Here is an 18,736-nt window from a genome sequence, read left to right as displayed (position 1 = left end):
TTTAAAATTTTTAAACATTTATTGTTGTATTCACAGGACTAAAATTAACCTAAATATTTGGGCAAACCTTTTTCAGTATTAAAAATATACTCCTACTTACAATAATGATTTTCTGCTTATCACAGCAGAGCAGTGATAACTTCTTATACTCTATATCAATCATTAAAAATATATAGAGTACATTACACAGTCCTATAAATTATACACCATTATGACAATATCTCAATAGGTCAAGGCACTTTTAAATTTATGCAGTCCAAAAAAATACTTTTTATATTAGCCTGTCTTTTCGAAATGTGCGCGAACGAGGCTGGTAGGCTCAGCTAATTAGCGTCTTATTATGGTTAAGGAGAGCAAATTTTGCAGCAAAACTTAACAGCTGTTTACAAACAGCGAGACTGCAGTGGTTACGTTTACCAAATCAAATCATGCACTGTGAGTTTGTCAACAGGGCCCTCTGTTAAACTTGGACAAGTTTCAGAAGCACAGTATTGTACACACTCCATCTTACTGGCACTGTTAACATTCATATATATAGTCCCCCGACTAACTTAAGAAACAAATATTATACGGGCACAAAGTTTGGGGGACTTCAAACCCTGAAACTTTGGAAGCAAGCAAGATCACGAGTGGCCCGCCGTAACATAATCAGTTCCCCCTTACTGGCAAATGGGAAGAGCACACAATCTCTTTTTTAGCAACAGAAACTTTCCTTAAACCTGGCACCTCAAAAAATATAACAAAACAGAAACCTAAAAGTTCTTCTTAACATATAATGCTGGAGTTGTAGGGCCCAACGAATTTCAAGGATTAGGATACACTATAAATTAAAACAGATATATGCAGTATAAGAAAATAATAAAAACACAAGTACATTCTATACTTCGGAGGTTAAAATGGGAATGGATCTTGACTGTGGATTTTTACTCCATCTCAAAAATACATTTAAACGTTAGGGAAAAAATATGCATATTTACGATTACCAATGCTAGTGGTTACGATTTTCCAGCCGCTTTGTGGCAATGGTTTACGCGACGTACCTTACGCTAAAATGGCAGTGATAATGGTATGACCTGCAGTGAGCAATGATAGCATCTATCACAGTGAAAATGACGGATTACTCTATTACTCGACCCCTTCATGATTTAGGTACAGCTAAAGGTAAGGTCCGTCTCGCCCCGTTATTATTCGTTACGGCCCTCAAATCCTCCCTGTTGACAAAAGATCCTGTTCAGGTACTCTGCAGGAAGGAACCCTATGTTGTAAGCACAAGGAATGAGACAAGACCTTACCCTTAACCGTAAGGTAGGGATTAACTTTATTAAAGACTTCTGTGGCTTTGTAATTTATAATTTCTTTTAAAAAAATGGGCTTACTTTACTTTATGTACAATGAAGCTCACATGTCAAATGATATTTCTGACGGCAAAATTAATGTAATCATTTCCTAAGCATGGAGAGAGGGGAAGTTTACGTCAACAAGCAAAAATGTCGCAATGGATTATGAACTATGAGAGCAGACTAGTAATGCAAGTGGCATATAAAATCGTGATGAACCGGTCCTGATGTTGTGTCGAAGAACCGGTCCAGTAGTCCAAACCTGCTTTTAAATGAATGTAAAGCACTTGAAAATGTGATAAATACAAAAAAAAGTTATGTCTATGTAAGACTACACACCCATGGTACACATTACGAAAGGGTTAATCAAGAAAGTTGACTGAATGAGGCGTACGCGTCCTTCTTCAACACGCAGCGCGCTTACGAAGTTGTGGCTGAATGAGGAGTACGCGTCCTTCTTCAACACGCAGCACGCTTAGAGAGTTGTGGCTGAATGAGGAGTACGCGTCCTTCTTCAACACGCAGCGCGCTTACGAAGTTGTGGCTTGCGAGTTCTGGGACGAACCCGTCGAGACGGTGCTCTTCATCGACGACGTCTTGACGCACATCAGCTTCTGGATCATGCAGCGTGCGTAACGCAGTCTGTTTGCCAGTTCAGGCTTGCATCCATACTGAAAAGGAGAAGTTCAGGAGACGTGTCATTCGTTACGGGATTGAATGCCGGAAACTTTATTTAGAGATGTGTCAATAAACCTCTCAGTTGCACTATGAAGCAATTATTGGGAGAGGGTGGAAAGTAAGATGGAAGAAAGGGAATATGAACAGAGGCACAGCAAAAGGAACGAAAAGGGGTGCACAGGAAGTAGTAACATCAGCGACATGGCAACGGACCTCCTGTACAGCCTACAAAGAACACACTAGCTAGGAAAAGCAACCACCTATATCAGCGCAAAACAGCAACTTTTGACAGGTCTATAAGTGGGCCTCCTGGAACAGAACACGACTTCCACCTAAGATACAATACAGCTTCAGAAACTAAAGTCATGCATGCAGCATACGAGCGCATTTTTTGCACCTTGACAAATGTACGATTCTTCCTTTGAAACCCAAACCAGGAAAGATGAACAACTCACCTTTGTTATGCTGGAGAGCTTGAGCGTTCTGAAGTTCTTTCTCTCGTCGATGTACGTGACGGCCCCCATGAGAGGACACAGGATGATCTTGGTGTGATCTTCAAAGAAATTGATCTGAAATGAAAGGGACATAATTGTAGTTAAAAACAAAGGAATTAGTTGGATATAATTCAGCCTAGTTTTTTATGAGTTACCAAGTGAGAACAGATGTTTCCTGATCTTAATTAGAAACATTTGGCTTGGAAGTGACTTAAAAATATGGGCCAGAATATGGCTTACAGCCAAATGTATAAACTGATGGGGATACGACGTAACACATCAGTACCAAGATTATCAAATGAGCTTCCAAAGGAATTCGATAGTAGCTCCAAGACTGGTTAAACACACCACCAAATATTAAATATGAATACAGTAATGTACAATGCCTTGACCTAATGTGGAAATAATAGGACAACCTGCCAACCAACATTTTAATGAGAGAGAAACTATAAACTACCTGAAGCGTCCCATTCGTAAGATGAAGAATAATAGCAGATCTTGTTCTGAAATAAGTCCTGAGAGAGGGTATACGCGCCAGGTCGTCTCCCTCCCTGGGGCACATGGAGGCAGCGGCCTTCAGGAGGTGCTCGTTCATGTAGTTGCGGAAGTACCTCAGGAGCGTGACCTTCTTGTCCAAGGTCGAGGGATAGTTCTTCAGCTGGTGATAGTGCTCAGCCCCCGTCCGCTCGATGTAGTGAATGTTGCTGTGGAGGGAAAGAAATGTTTTTTATAGGGGAGAATGTACAATTTGGGTCTTTGACATAAAGGCCAATTGCTGGGACCTACGACGGCATTCAGCGCTGAAAGGGACGGTGAGAGTAACAGGTTACAGGGGTGTAGCAGGAGGAAAACTTTTGCAGTTGCAATATGAAAATTGTCAGAAGAGGGTTGAGGAAAGTAAGATGGGAGAAAGAATATGAAAGGAGATATAGTAAAAGAAATGAAAGTCGTTGAACCTAGGGTCCAAAGAGACACTGCAAAGAACCTTAAGTAACGCCTACAGCGCATCGTGCGAGGTGCACTGACGGACTACCCCTCTACAGGGAGACATGCTTTTATAGTCTCAGATCACAGGAGTTTAACGATTCACGGAACCTTGATTTCACACTAGAAGCTGAAGCTTAATTCCAGTCACACTTACTCGCCATCGGCAAGAAGCAGGAGCTTCGAGAAGTCATTGAAGAGGACGCCGATGGAGTCGTCGCACAGCTGGTACCCTAGGCCGTACTTGTCGCTGTAGTCCACCCACCGACTGACCCAAATCATGGGCACCGCGGCTGGGTCCTCGCACTCGTCTGTAAAGAGACCCGTCCACGTTAGGCTTCTAAGAGAAAAACAAACTTATCCTCAAGTTCAATAAGGACCTTAAGGTCTATCAGACATCTGTGAAACATGATTAGTTATTGCTTGCATATAAGAGAAGGGTAGCTAAACGACATTCGGAGAAAAGTACCATAAGAAGTACACACAGAGAGAGAGAGAATGTCCTCACCTTCGTTGACGCTTTCCCGTTCGTCCGGCTTCGAGGACACCACGGAAGTGACCTGGGTGTACAAGTCCCTGAGGTAACAGTCCGTTGGCTCCTCCTGCCTCTGCTGCTGGACGCCCGTGTTTGCCTGCTGTTCGGAGGGCTGATTCGCGTTCTGGTTGTTTCCCGCGTTTTTAGACGGCGTGGCGTCCCCCTTCTTGACCGCTTCCTTGTTCTTCAGCGGTGAGCCATCTGAAGGGTAAGGATTACATTAAGCAAATTGTTGTTTTGATATTCTGGAGTGGCGTCGTCAATTTGTGTTGGTTTTCCTTTTTTTAAGTGGGAGTCTTTTCTCGAACTGAAAGGAGTATGCAATTCAGGTCGGAGGGAAGCGGAGAAAGTTTTAAGGGTCAGAGGGAAGCAGAGAGAAAGTTTTAAATGTGTAACAGGAGGAAAGAGGTTTTAAATGCGTAACAGTGAGAAAACCTCGCAGTTGCACTGTGAAACAACTGTTAGGAGAGGGTGGGAAGTGAGACGGAGGAAAGGAAATATGAACAGCAGTACAGTAAAAGGAATGAATGGGATTACAGCCAGGGGCCAAATGGATGCTGGAAAGACCCCTCACTGTGTGAGGGTGGTATGGGAAGGTTGAGTACTTGCAAATTCATATTCCAAGTCCAGAGTGACATATTCATGTATAAAATTCATCTGAAATATACAAAATTTAATAACAAAACTCACCTTTTGCATTTATCTCAACTAATGGCCTTCTGGTAGCAACTACAGTGCACCTCGAGTCGAATCTCGGAGCCATGGTGAGGCAAGACGTAGGAAGACGCGTAGGAATGTAACCTGTAATAGGGATATATATAGTATACATAAAACTTAGGCCAAAAACAAAGCACTGGGACCTATGAGGTCATTCAGAGCTGAAAAAAATAGACAGTAAGGAGGTATGAAGGTATAGCAGGAGAAAAATCTTGCAGTTGCATGTGAAACAATTGTTAGAGATTGGAATGTCAGCTGGAAGAGAATATGAAAAGAGGGCGCTACAAAGAGAATTAATTAATGCCTACAGTGCACTTCAACCCCCTACGGGAGGAATGTACCCTGTAATTTGAAGAAACAGAATTAAAATCACATCCAGTTAACCTCGCCAGAATAAACGTCAATAGTATATGACGCGATAACGAAATATAAAAGCAAAATCTTAAGGGCATGTCCAAATTTGTAAAAAGCTTCTAAGACCCTCCGTCATCCTCACCCATCGTCATGAAGTCATCGCTGATGATGGAGTCTACGTTGGGCCTCTTCGAGGGGTCCCCCTGAAGCAACTTCGTGATGAGGGTCCGAGCCAGCGGTCCAATTCTCGAGGGGACATGGTACTCGTTCCTCTTGATTCTCATGTACGTGTCCTTCAGGGTCTGAGTTTCGAAGGGGGGCTTACCCACTAGCAAAGTGTACCTGTGAAGAAGGTTATTTAGACATTATTATTATTCAGGAGATGAAACTTATGCATAGGGGACAAGCCCACCCAAGGGGCCACTTGACGTGAAATTCAAGCTTCCAAAGAATGATGTGTTCGTTAGGAGGAAGTAGGAGGAGATAAGGGGAAATACACAAAGAAGAGACCTCACTTATTAAAAACAAAAAAACATATTAAATAAATAAATAGATAGAAATGGATTAAAATGCAAGGAGAGTCATATCAGGGTAGTAATGGGTAAATAGAATGTACAATTTAGGCTAAAGGTCAAGCGCTGGAACCTACAATTGCACTACGAAACAATTGTTAGGAGAGGGTGGAAAGTTCGATGCAAGAAAGAATACGCGTGGAGGTACGCTAAAAGGAATGAAAGGGGTTGCAGCTAGAGGCCGATGGGACACTGCCAAGAACCTTAAGTAGTGCCTACAGAGACTTATGAATGTTTAACCTTTGAATAAGGACAGATAATACACAAAAGATTTACTTGATAGAATTTGAATCAAACTTTGAATCATGTTAAAAATAAGTAAAGAAATCCTTAGTATTGGTTCAGTACAAATTATTTTAACATCCTAAAAAGGGAACACTGTCAACCGTTGATCAGAAGAATAACTGACCGCTTAGGAACAAAAGTGAATTAGTTTTTGTACAGATACTTACAATATACAACCTATGGACCAAACGTCAACTTCATAACTGTGGCCCTTTTTGCACAATATTTCTGGGGCGATGTAGTTTGGAGTGCCACACAAGGTTCTGAAAACGTAAAAAAGGATTGATAAACAAAATATGGGACTCGGATGATACTGGCTAGAAAACTAAGCCTACAATCAATGGAACCCTTTGGTTAGGCCAAAGGGTCTTTAGAGAGCTCTACAACTTTTGCTAGTGGGAAGGAATAAGTACTTTAATATAATTTACAATTGCAGAAAAGCCTGCAACATCTGCCTTAGAAATTTAGAGAGCTCTACAACTTTTGCTAGTGGGAAGGAATAAGTTCTTTAATATAATTTCCAATCACACCAGGAAAAGCCTGCAACATCTAGCTTAGAAAATAAGTCATAAACTGTACTGGAATGGAAAGGAATATAAAATTTAGACCAAAGGACAAGCACTAGGAAATTGAGAGTCGAAGTTTGAATGGCGTAACGGGAGGAAAATCTCACAGTTGCACTATCAAACAATCGTCAGAAAGCTGAGGAAAGGGCACATACGAGACGGAAGTACAGTAGAAAAATGAAAAAGGTCGCAGCTAGGGGCCGGAGGGACGATGCAAAGAACCTTATCAAGTAACGCCTACAGCCTACGGCGCTCGCAAAACACAAATCACCTTTTCCTCTCTCCCTCGTAATCGACTTTGGTGGCCAGACCGAAGTCTCCGATCTTGAGTTCCATCTCGTCGTTTAAAAACAAGTTGCCTAGCTTGAGATCCCTGTGGATGACCTGTCTGTCGTGCAAGTGCTTGACACCCAAGAGGATCTGCTTGAGAAAGTAACGGGCCTCGGGTTCCGTCACGGCCTTGCGACGTTTGTGGAGCTCCATCAAAGACTGGAAATTGTGAAGACGAATAAGCATAAAAACAGAAAATAAATCATTCTCTTTCAATATGAGAGGTCTAGGGGACAGGGAACTGAATTCTCTTGACGTGCAGAGGAAAACAAAAGATGGACGATACTAAAAACTAAAATAAATCTGTTTACATAAAGAATTTCTACAAACAATTACAGTATTCACTTTTAGTGATGTTTACAACCTCCGATTTTTACAATGCTTTCTTCCCAGGTAAGTGGAAGCTAAAATATTAAAAATAAAATCCCTGTTTCAACTGAACATATTGATGATTCTCGCAAAATTTCTATCAGTAATTTGTTTCTATAACTTGACACTTGTCACTGGTTACAGACTGAACTGAGTCTCATTCAATACCAAGAGGTCATATGAGTATGGCTTAATCTGAAGGAACTTATGACTTAGATGTGGTACTTTTTAAAATGAATTGCACTACAATTTAGTCATGGGTTTGTCATAACATTATCTACTAGTTAAACATGATTATTACTCATATGAACCCTATTAGGGGCAATTGACTTGAAATTCAAGCTTCTATCTATCTATCCAAAGGTGTTCATTTGAAGGAAGCAATTGATGGGAAGTACAAAAAGATCAATTATATGAAAAAATTAACAAATTGACAAATAAATAGATAAAAATATAAGTAAATTATAAAATACAAGAATTGCTTTTTCCAGAGTGGTCAGTCGTACAAATGACGCCACAATTTAAAAAAAAAAATGTAGATCTGGCCTTATCTCATCTACCACCTATTACGCACACAATCCAGGTATCACAGGACCTTTGGCTTTTAAAAAACAAAAGTCCGGTCAAGTATGTGAACTCTTGTCAAGACCTGATACATTCATAATTCAAAGGGGGAAGACGACAAACATTAATATCAGACACAGACCGCCAGAAACAAACTCACCCGCCTCCGACACAGTTCCAGAATTATGTACACGTTATCCGAGTCTTCGAAGAACCCGTGGAAGCCCACGACATGTTTATGCTTTAAGCTTCTGTGTATAGAGATTTCCTGAGCCATCTTGTCCTTCTGGTGAGGCTTCAGCAAGAGGGACTTCGCCACAATCTTTCCGGCGAAGATTTCTTTGGTGGTCAAGTCTACCAGCTCGTAACATCTCGCAAAACCTCCCTGGAAAGGACAGGCGACGTTAGTCTTCTGACAATGCTACAGATGTTTGGTTGCAATAATGGAATATAGTTCTACATGTTAATGAAAATATTACGAAGGTGTTATTAGTTTCCTGACTACACTACAAATGTTTGGATGAAATAATGGAATATAGTTTTACATATTAGGGGAAATACTTTGCAATATACAATAAAAATATGTTGATCGATATTGCAATATCTATTAGCTGCTACGTCCGAATCAGCTGAGAAACACGAAGTTACACATTTTATAAGCAACAACAGTGGTAATACATATTTACATATTGAGGAAGATACTTTGAGGTGCAGATTAAAATACTGAATATGTTGAGTCACTATACAACAGCTATCAGCTAAGAAACATCACATTACACATATCTAAGTGACAGCCCCCCCTGCATTACGTTCCATGAAGCTTTGCATAATTCTACCACTTCTTGAAAGATACACAATTTGTTGCTGGCTACTTTGGGCTTCAAAATCATTGTTCTTGCAACACTTGCAGCATATTTAAAATATATTCCTATATATAATCTTGAACCTATTGCAGTCCAATCCTGGCACTATGGACCACAATTTGGACAAAATTGAATTCGTATTACATTAGGAAACTCTCCTCAAGTTTAGCCAAATATGGGCCAGTGATTCTTGAAAAATGTATATGCCCCAACTCTGTTTCTTAACCTCTCCTCTAAAGTGGGGCATGGTACCCATTTAAATACACTTAAATCCCCTATACCCTAAGCTGTTTTCTGTCAAGTTTAGTTCAAAGTGGTCCAGTGGTTCCAAAGAGGTCTAAATTGTGAAAAGTTTACAAATGACACCAAAGAACTGATGAGTACTGGTTGATGACCAAAATGACAGAGCAAGTGTTAAATACAGTGATAATTGGCTATAACTTAGGATGTAGCTTATATAAAAAAAAAGATATATAAGCAATTCTGGTGCACAAAACTAGACTATTGTATCAATCTCTCGCTAGTTCCCCTATTAGAAATCTTTACAGTATACAGTATATTGCAATACAGAATAAAAACTGAAATTTGTAGATGACCTAACAGGCTACGAAAATAAACTACATAAATAATAAGAGCAAAGACAAAGATTAATCGAGATGTAACAAAGGACTCGAAGAGATTCATAGAGTATCAATGGCATTTGACCGATATATTACCTCTAAGTGCCTCCATGGACAAGAGAGGAAGCATTTCATGGACTATTTAGAAAGATTTATATCAGTGCTTATAAATGGCAGCTTGGGATTCATATACCTGTATATACCACAGCCACACTTTTCAGCAGAGATCTCTTGGGGGTCGAACACCAAAATTTCAACCAGATAGGTTAAGATATATCCTCGTAGCAAAAGTTAAGAAGGGGGAGTTCCCTGGCAATTATTAAAGTGCAAAACTGAACCATGGGATATCCAATCGACATAAGTAGATATAGGCCTACGTGAAGATCTACCAGAGCTGCGGCTATTTTAGAAGAGACAAAAATAGATAATCAGAGAATTATTGTGATTTTACTCTAATAACTAGTCTATGAATTTCTTGATCTCCTTGATATGCTTAATACAAAAATTACATTATAATGTACAGTTAATGTACTACAGTATTAGGACACCACGATATTCGTCGATTTTAATCCCTTTCAATATTCATGCCCCTGGGGCTAGTACTAAACGGCGTTCATGCAAGTATGGCTGGTACTGATGTAAAAATTGACCAAAATTATTTACTGAAGCGATCAAGATGAAAAAAGGTCAGCGTTTAGTAAAGAATAAAAAAAAAAAAAAAAAAAATAGCCCAGGACTCACAAAGGCTAATTAGCCTCACCTAGGCTACCCTATAGGCTCGGCCACCGACTGGAACCACCAAATCGCTCCAGTTTTCAAAGACGCAGCGCGCAACGCGGAAAACGTTACTAAAAGACCTAAAATATAAGTGGAAAATAGCCTAGCCTACATAGAGCAAATCGGACGCGGCGACTGACGGCCTAACCTGATGTAGCGTTGGGCTACGCTGGCTTGGGCACGTCCTAGGGCTATATAACCTGATAGCGGTGTGCCCTACCAGCCTAGGGTATGGTACAAGGCTAAAATAGCCTAAGGGTGTTATAAGGAATATATTTTATTAGGGAATTAATCAAATATATTTAAATATAAAATTAAATATATAGGACATGTGGTATTTAGGGCATGCCATACGACAGGTTACGGCTCGGGTGCGGGCCGTGGCTTCGGCCTCGTTGTAATTAGAGGATGATTATTACCATAAATAATTAAGTTATCAGATTAATAATAAGCTTATGACATCAATTAATAAGAAAATTATTTATTTATAAAATAAAGCCACTAACGTACAGACCACAGCCCATACGATAATCACCACGAATAATTGAATAATTAGATAATTTACGACAAGTTAAGGACTTCAATTAACCTGAAAATAAAATCTTTAATTAAGAAATGGATTCCATAAGAGACGTCTTCAATCGGGCCATAACCAATTAGACAAAACCTATAGCTCGGTTCTCGTCGTAATTAGGTGATAATTACCACAAATAATCGAGTTATTGGACTTATAATTGGTTAGTAGTTTGACTGACCTTAAATTATGACTCAATAAATAAATAGGATTAAATAGGATTAGTTTTAAATGGGGACATCGTAAGATTAGGGTGAACGGGCCATGGCGATAATTAGATAACTAACGGCGATTATAAGGCGTTTGATTGAGTTATTGGGTTATTTATAATAAGATGAGGCTTTAATCAACATGCAGAATGAATAATTAACCTGGGAGATTTATATTTATGATATGGGAGACTTTTATATTTCGCCATTGCTAGGTAATGGGGGTGGCATTGATGTCTCGGCGATTAGACGATAATTACCTTAAATAATGGGGTTATTTGGTTATGAATGATAAGATAAGGACTAAATCAACCTGATTTATAAAAAAATAATCAAGAAAATGTCTTTATAAATATAATAAGGCTTTTTAAAATCGGTCCTCGTAAGGCAAAGGAGGTCCATCTATCAGCCATGACACTCTCTCTCTCCCTCTCACCTTCCCGAGGAATTTGCCCCGCTGGTACTTCTTCCCGGTGGTCCCGTCGCATATCACCTCGGGGATCTCCTTCTTCGCCTCCTCCTTCAGGTGGGCGGCCATGTCCAGCGCCGAAAGGGGCCACCAAAATCGCCGAAAGTAACGAAAGAGTCCGACGTCCCGCTTCGGCTGTGTCGGCGGAGCGTGTCTGTTTCGCTTTTGAATCGGGGCCCGACTGTCAACAACGGCGCTGATTGGCCGAGGCCGGCGGGCGTTCTCGGCGCTGATTGGTCGGCTCCGTTTTAAATGCCTGGGTCACGTGATCTGGGGGATTACGAGCGTAAAGGTGTGTTGGGATTGTGTTTTGTTGACGTGCGGGGGACGGGGGGGAAATATTATTCAAAAATTGTTAAAATGGCGATAATAAACGATATCAGCCGATTTATATGATCATTCATAATGTTTATTTATAATAAAATCCTTACTATAATTACGTGTGGTTAATTTCACCCGTTATTCGCCTTCTTTGCCCAGCTGCGAGCGATGTTTGCTGATGTGCGGAAAGCAATAATAATTATGATTTTAACCCCTTTCGGATATAATTTCTAAAATATAATTATATAATTATTTCTATTATAATTGCATATGAAATTCCACCCGTTGTTCTCCTTCTATACCCTGCACAGACGTAAACAGAAGAGACTACGAGCCTAAAAATTTAATCATCAGACTACGTTGATTCATTTTTTATTACTTATAATAAAAAGCGAAATACACGTTCACTTAATAATTATACGTTTTAATGCATGCATAAATATAAAAGCAACGTTATTAAAACTTTGTCTGTAGGCGTAAACGGCAAAACGACGGCTGTAAAATCGGCGAAACCTGATGAATGTAGATGATTCATGAGCGCAGGTTCTACGCTTATCATCCGGAATCGGGCGATATTTTCGTCATGTTATCGCCTCGTAGAATCTGTTAAGGCGTTGGTAATGGACAAAAACTAGTATTATCTAACGTTGATAACGTGGCAAGATGAATTAAGTTCAGCGGATACATATAAATGTTTTCCCGGATTCATATCTTGATGCGCTTTCGTCCAAGCGACTCCAAGATCAGCTGTTCTGAATTCTGTACACATTCAAGCTATGCAGTCGTGCTGCATATCTTATTTTCATCAACTATTCAATAAATACAACAACGACAATTATTATGACTCGTCACATATATGCAAATGTCATCAGACCTACCCAGAACCTAGTTATTTACCTATGATAATCGTTCGGGTGAATGGCTATAGGCCTAACTTCATCATAGGCCTAACGGGAAAAGAGAATTTTAACATCATTTAACATAAAAAAACGACGAAACATACATTAATTGTGGCATAACTTGGTTTAATTTAGTTTCCTAAAGTGAATATAGATGTAGGGTTATACTGTGATGAAATTATAGAAAAAGAAAAGCGACGTAAATCACAGCAATACATTACTACTACTATTATTATATATTTTTGAAAATTCCAGAACTGTAACTTTGTATTAAAAAACCGTTCATTTTCAAACATTTTTCATTGATTATTAACTTTAATATACACTCAGCATCAGTTAATTCAATGAGGCATTGATAGACAACGACGTCATTATAACACATGGTTATAAATGTGAGTTTTCCCATGACGTACGATATCTTATCAGGCGTTAACGCATCATAAAGGTTTCAGTTAGTTTTATTAAAATGATTTTATTTACTCCACATGGTCTATAAAATGAAATTATAAACCAATTATATAATTTTAATATAACAAATATAATATTAAATATGATAAATTAATGAAAACAAGACTTCAATAATGATTAGATATTAAAAATGCTAGTACTTAGTTCATCGTACATCTGGCAAACAACAGTTATCGGTAACGTAGGATACGATCAAATTTACTTCGGACATTGTTCCTTATGTCGTCTGTTCGGAAGGGCGAGATTTCTTTGCATATACCTAATCAGTCACACGCTTAAGATTATTAAATCAACGGTAATTTATATTTTCCTGTTGAAATAAAGAAAAATATGGCGTAAACCCGTTTAGTTTTACCTATAACTGCGTGCAAAGTTCAGTGTCATTTAATTAATGTTATTTAATGGGATATACTGGAGCAAAAACAGTTGAAAAACAAATAAATACACATGCAGGCGTTTGACTTGGCACTTGGCAAAACAAACATTTTTTTTTTCTTTCTGACAAAGAAAGGGCGAAGCTTCCTATGTCGTCTGAGAATTTTTTAGTATTTGGTAATTCCTAATCATATATATTTGCCAAGTGGTGTAAATACTAATAATAGTTTGATAGTAAATGCTGAAGGGTTAAACTACCTTTCAAGGACGGTTGTTTATTTTACCGTTATTTCCCGTTCGTTCCCCACCATATTTAACGACTATTATCATTGCTAAGGAAATAAATTAACAAATAAGCTGAAAAATTAAGGCCATTTAAATCTTACGGGAGTTAAATCCCTCCAGCAACCAGCCAGTCGGCGATCGCCTATCACCCGAAAGCTGTCTTAGCCAATCACAGCACGGCTAACATTCCAGTTTAGGCTCCCGGTGTCGTTGAGTTGTGAGTGATAATGTTGAAAGATTTATTGTTTTTTTTTTTTTTTAGTGTTTATTTGCTTTTATTACGACTGGAATTAATGCGGATGGGAGTAATATGCTTGATCATTGATATAGAAGAGGAAAATCATTATGAAAATACATTCTACAATCTTAATGGTAACGTAGGTTTAGACCTATAAGCTGTGCCACAAATTGCATGCAATCAATCAACGTGGACGTGAATTCTATTAGTTATAAGATGTTAATTAGGTTAATTATTAAATGCGTATTGATTTGGTATGAGACAAAGTATAAAATCTGACATTTGAGAAGGTTTGAAGCGTGTTTTATTGGGACTAAGTTGGGAAGAGCAGACCTAGACCTACGCTCTTTAGCCTTTGATATTTATTGTCTTTTTTTAATGATTAAGGATGAAAGGAGAATGATTAATATATTGTATTTTATTGAAGCGAGCTGTGTTTGGTTTGTAAGAGCAAAAGATGAATTAGAAATATGTGGTTTAAGGGGGGGAATAGTGAAAGTTATTGTTTGATGTTTGTTAATTTATTGTTTGATGTTTGTTAATTTGGGGAATGAGCGAAGACAAAGCATCCTGTTGAGTAGTTTGAAATTGGATGAACGCAATCTGCATTGAAGTCTGCTTTGAGAATGCGTGTGGTTGATTAGAAAGCAATAAATATTAATTAGCGTTTGGGGTAAAGGGTTCAGTTGGGATCGTATGCAAATGGAGTCGTTGCACTGTTTGTTGATTGTGAATTGTTTGTTTATTTCATTTTGGTCTTGCTGTTCACATCTCAATAGAAGACGATGGTGAAATTGCAGTCTCTCTCTCTCTCTCTCTCTCTCTCTCTCTCTCTCTCTCTCTCTCTCTACGTTAAAATTTTAGACACGTTATCCCTGAATGCACTATATTTTGCAAACGTCTTCCCCCCGAGGTAATATTTCTAAGGAATTTGGCCCCATGGGCAATATTATCGAGACTTCTCACCCGCATACCATTCGAGGCAAATTTTTAAAAGCCATTTTATCTCCTGGGTGAAATAACTTTTATATACAAAACATTTTAAATCGCGATTTCAATAATATTTTTAGGCTCGTTGTCGCTTTCAACAGCCAATTAATATTGACAGGAATCATTTCATACGTTATTTTTTGCAAGTGCGCCTTCATGTATTTAATAATTTTGTAGTAACTGATTCACATAAACACTTTCAAACAACGGATAATAATTATATATTAAATTTTAATATTAAAAATAAAGGAATAATCGATAAATAACTCAGCTATGACAAAATGAATAGGCCAGATCGAAATATTTTTAGAAGGAACTCGACCGCAAAATATGGAGGTTGGGAGAAAATCCTCGTTTCTTCCAAGTCACTGGAAGGAAATTAAGACTCCCGGGCCTTTTATATGTTATAAGATATTGCTTACTTAGAGCCTTCATATCTTTTATAAGATATTGCTTACTTGGAGCTTTCATATCTCTGAAGATATTGGCTATGAAAAGCATTCGTGGCGTGAAGATATCTGAGCAATAATGGAAAACTCGAGCGAGGTTTGAGAGAAGAAGAATTAAGCCATTTTTAGGGTCCAGAATGAGTTGATTTTTGGTTTATACATTTTCGTTCAGTAAATTAGTGAATAACTTTAATTTGATAAAAGATTTTACCTATAAAAACTAGGCCTCTTTAGGACTAAAGATATTAAAATCTTAAACACTGAGAATTCATTTGACCTTCCATGAATTAGTTTTATTCACTTTATATACATTTTCGTGAATTACTTGAGTGAATATGAATTAATAAAAGGTTTTACCCTTCAAATAAGCTGACTAGGCCTATATATCTAGACTTCTTCAGGCCTAAAGATAGCACGATTTTAATCACACTGAGAATCCATTAATCAATCTGGTTGTCTTTATTGATTTTCCTTCGCATTTCCCTACACAAAACAAACTCCGACGCTTTTGTTTGTTCATTTCTTACCATTTCCTCAAAATTCCTTCTACCCCGCACAGCATTTTCCCCCAGGAAAAATATACGTCTCGGGGTTTAACAGCCGTGAAATTGCTGTTTTTCCTTCCCTAAGGAGAAAATTGTCATACTGTCAACGCTTTCTATTAGAGTTGGCTTCGAGTATATCTTTTCCCCGCGGGAAGAAGACCGTTGGAAAAGTAGACCTATATATACTACTGTTCTTTTCTCTCTCTCTCTCTCTCTCTCTCTCTCTCTCTCTCTCTCTCTCTCTCTCTCTCTCTCTCTCCTCTCTTCTTCTTCTTCTTCTTCTTCTTCTTCTTCTTGGAACGTAGGAATATAATTGACGCCAAGAGTCAAACGACAAAAGCTTCTCTCAATTTCCCTTCGTTATGAATTTTGTTATTAATTACTGAACGTTATTTGATGTCTGTTCATGAACGCCTGATCTTAAAATAGTTGTTATTTAGACCCAGACGGAAAAATATATATGGTGATTTAGGAAGAATTGAAAACGATCTTGGCATAGGCTTTGAAACCATTGTAAACAAACTCTTCTTCTTCTTCGCTTCCTGTACAGGATTTCAGGTCCCTGAAACAGAATGCATAAGCGATAAAGGCTCAGTTTCCCTCGTGAATTTTTAACCAGAGCTTAAATCTAAACGTTGAGCTTTCTCTCCAGGCTGTAAAAAGGCTTTTTCTAGCCTTTTAAATAAAGGCTAAAGTCTTAGCAAGGGCCATTTGTTTTTCTAGACAATATTAACTAGCTTTCACTGCAAGCGAATATTTGCTTGTTCGGAGGAACTACCTGAATATAAATGAAGAAGGTGGTTTTCCTGTGCTTTCAAGAAGTCATTCTTTGTTTAAGAAGGCACAATATTATTCAAAATGATTCTAACTTCCTTGGCAAAAGAGAGAGAGAGAGAGAGAGAGAGAGAGAGAGAGAGAGAGAGAGAGAGAGAGAGAGAGAGAGAGAGAGAGAGAGAGAGAGAGAAGTACATTTGGTTATAAAGATCGTGTTTGCGTAAGAACAATTTTTTCAGTTCAGTAAGCAAAGGAATTTGAATTGTTTGTGATTAAATATATATGTGTATATATATATATATATATATATATATATATATATATATATATATATATATTTTTTTTTTATATATCAGAATTTATAGTAATTCTGATTATTTCCATACATCTTTGATGAGAACATTTTAGTTTTTCGGTTGAGTAAACAAAAGAGTTTGAGTGGTTTGTGATAATACAGTATATATATATATATATATATATATATATATATATATATATATATATATATATATATATATATATATATATATATATATATATATATATGTGTATATATGTGTGGGTGTGTGTGTGTGTGTGTGTGTACAGATTCATTTCTATATACCAGAACTGACAAAAGAATTGAAACGTTGATGATTTTGCCTTTGCCTCTCGAAAGTACTTGCAAATTTCTTCTTCTTGAAGAAGAAGAAGAAGAAGAAGAAGAAAAGATTTTGCATAAATCGAAGACTTTATGCCCTGATGAAGCCTTGATGCATTTTGCAATAATGCTTTGCAATGCAAAACTTGCAGATGGGGCTTTTGAGGGAGGAGGAGAAGTGAGAAAATGCAAACTAGATTTTTAGATTTTTTTTTGGCTTTATTTTCTTTAATTTTTTTATGATGATTTTTTTTTTTGGTGAAATTTGGGGAAATGAAATTGATAAGTGTTTGTGTAAGTAAGTGGATCATCTTGAGAGAGAGAGAGAGAGAGAGAGAGAGAGAGAGAGAGAGAGAGAGAGAGAGAGAGAGAGAGAGATAACGTCATTTGGTTTGCAAATGCACGAGGCCAGATCTGGTTTCTGTGTAACCCAAGAGTGTTTCCTGCGTAATTCAATCTCCGTGTGTACATATGTATACATACATATACATATTTATATATGTATTATATTTAAAGGAATATTTATATATATATTCATTAAGAATTCATAAAACAAAAATATACAATCATCACCCAATTCCTTCATCATTCCCTCCTTTATTCAATATCTCTGTTATTTCTGTATTCCTTCCTCATATTTCTTATTACCTTACTCTCTCCCACTCCTTGTGGTAATGCTGTTTAGACCCCCCTCCCCCCTCCCCCCACCCAACTCCCTGTTTGAAGTTTGCTGATAACATTAATGGGAGAATTTGCAATCAGGGGGCCTTTGGAACTGGGAGAGATAGTTGGTGTTCGTCTCTCTCTCTCTCTCTCTCTCTCTCTCTCTCTCTCTCTCTCTCTCTCTCTCTCTCTCTCTCTCTCTCTCTCTCTCTCTCTCTCCTTCAATCTCTCTTTCTACCTCTTTCTCTCTCTCTCTCTCTCAATCTCTCTCTCTCTCTTTCTTTCTCTCTCCCTCTCTCTCTCTCTCTCTCCCTCTTTCTATCCCTCAATCTTTCTCTCTCTCTCTCTCCCTCTCTCTCTCTCTCTCTCTCTCTCTCTCTCTCTCTCTCTCTCTCTCTCTCTCTCTCTCTATCACAATATTATTCATTATTACTCATCAAGCATTAACAAATGTCATTGAAGAACTGTTACCCCTAATTTAGAGAGAGAGAGAGAGAGAGAGAGAGAGAGAGAGAGAGAGAGAGAGAGACTTAGTTACTACTGAATAAGGTAAAAAAAAAATTAAACATGGAAATCCATTACTGGCAACTTTTAAACTAAAGTTATCGGTTAGTCGAATTTTTTAGATTCCCAAACTGACATAAATTGTTATACATTTCTATATATTTCTTTTCATCTCCGATTTTCCTATTTACGTTTTTATTGCCGAATGCGGCTTCCCCTTTTATTCTCCTGTTATGTTTTGATATCCTTTTTTTTTTTAATAGATCTGTATTTGTTTTGTGAGATGTT

At 37.9% G+C, this 18,736-nt stretch overlaps 1 protein-coding gene across 1 annotated transcript; it reads right to left on the bottom strand.

Moving 5' to 3' along the window:
- Nucleotides 1-11,483, bottom strand: polo (Serine/threonine-protein kinase polo). The gene is made up of 12 exons (XM_067133901.1): nt 11,265-11,483; nt 7,946-8,170; nt 6,794-7,011; nt 6,124-6,219; nt 5,242-5,441; nt 4,719-4,829; nt 4,002-4,229; nt 3,651-3,804; nt 2,967-3,213; nt 2,471-2,584; nt 1,871-2,008; nt 1-1,815 (listed from the first exon to the last, which is right to left on the bottom strand). The coding sequence occupies exons 1-12, from the start codon at nt 11,364-11,366 to the stop codon at nt 1,813-1,815; spliced, it is 1,836 nt and encodes a 611-aa protein (XP_066990002.1). The 5' UTR covers nt 11,367-11,483; the 3' UTR covers nt 1-1,812.
- Between the last annotated feature and the right edge of the window lie 7,253 nt (nt 11,484-18,736).

This window comes from Macrobrachium rosenbergii, chromosome 34 (assembly GCF_040412425.1).
Source record: "Macrobrachium rosenbergii isolate ZJJX-2024 chromosome 34, ASM4041242v1, whole genome shotgun sequence".
NCBI lineage: Eukaryota > Metazoa > Arthropoda > Malacostraca > Decapoda > Palaemonidae > Macrobrachium > Macrobrachium rosenbergii.
This window is presented reverse-complemented; position numbering and strand designations above follow the sequence as displayed.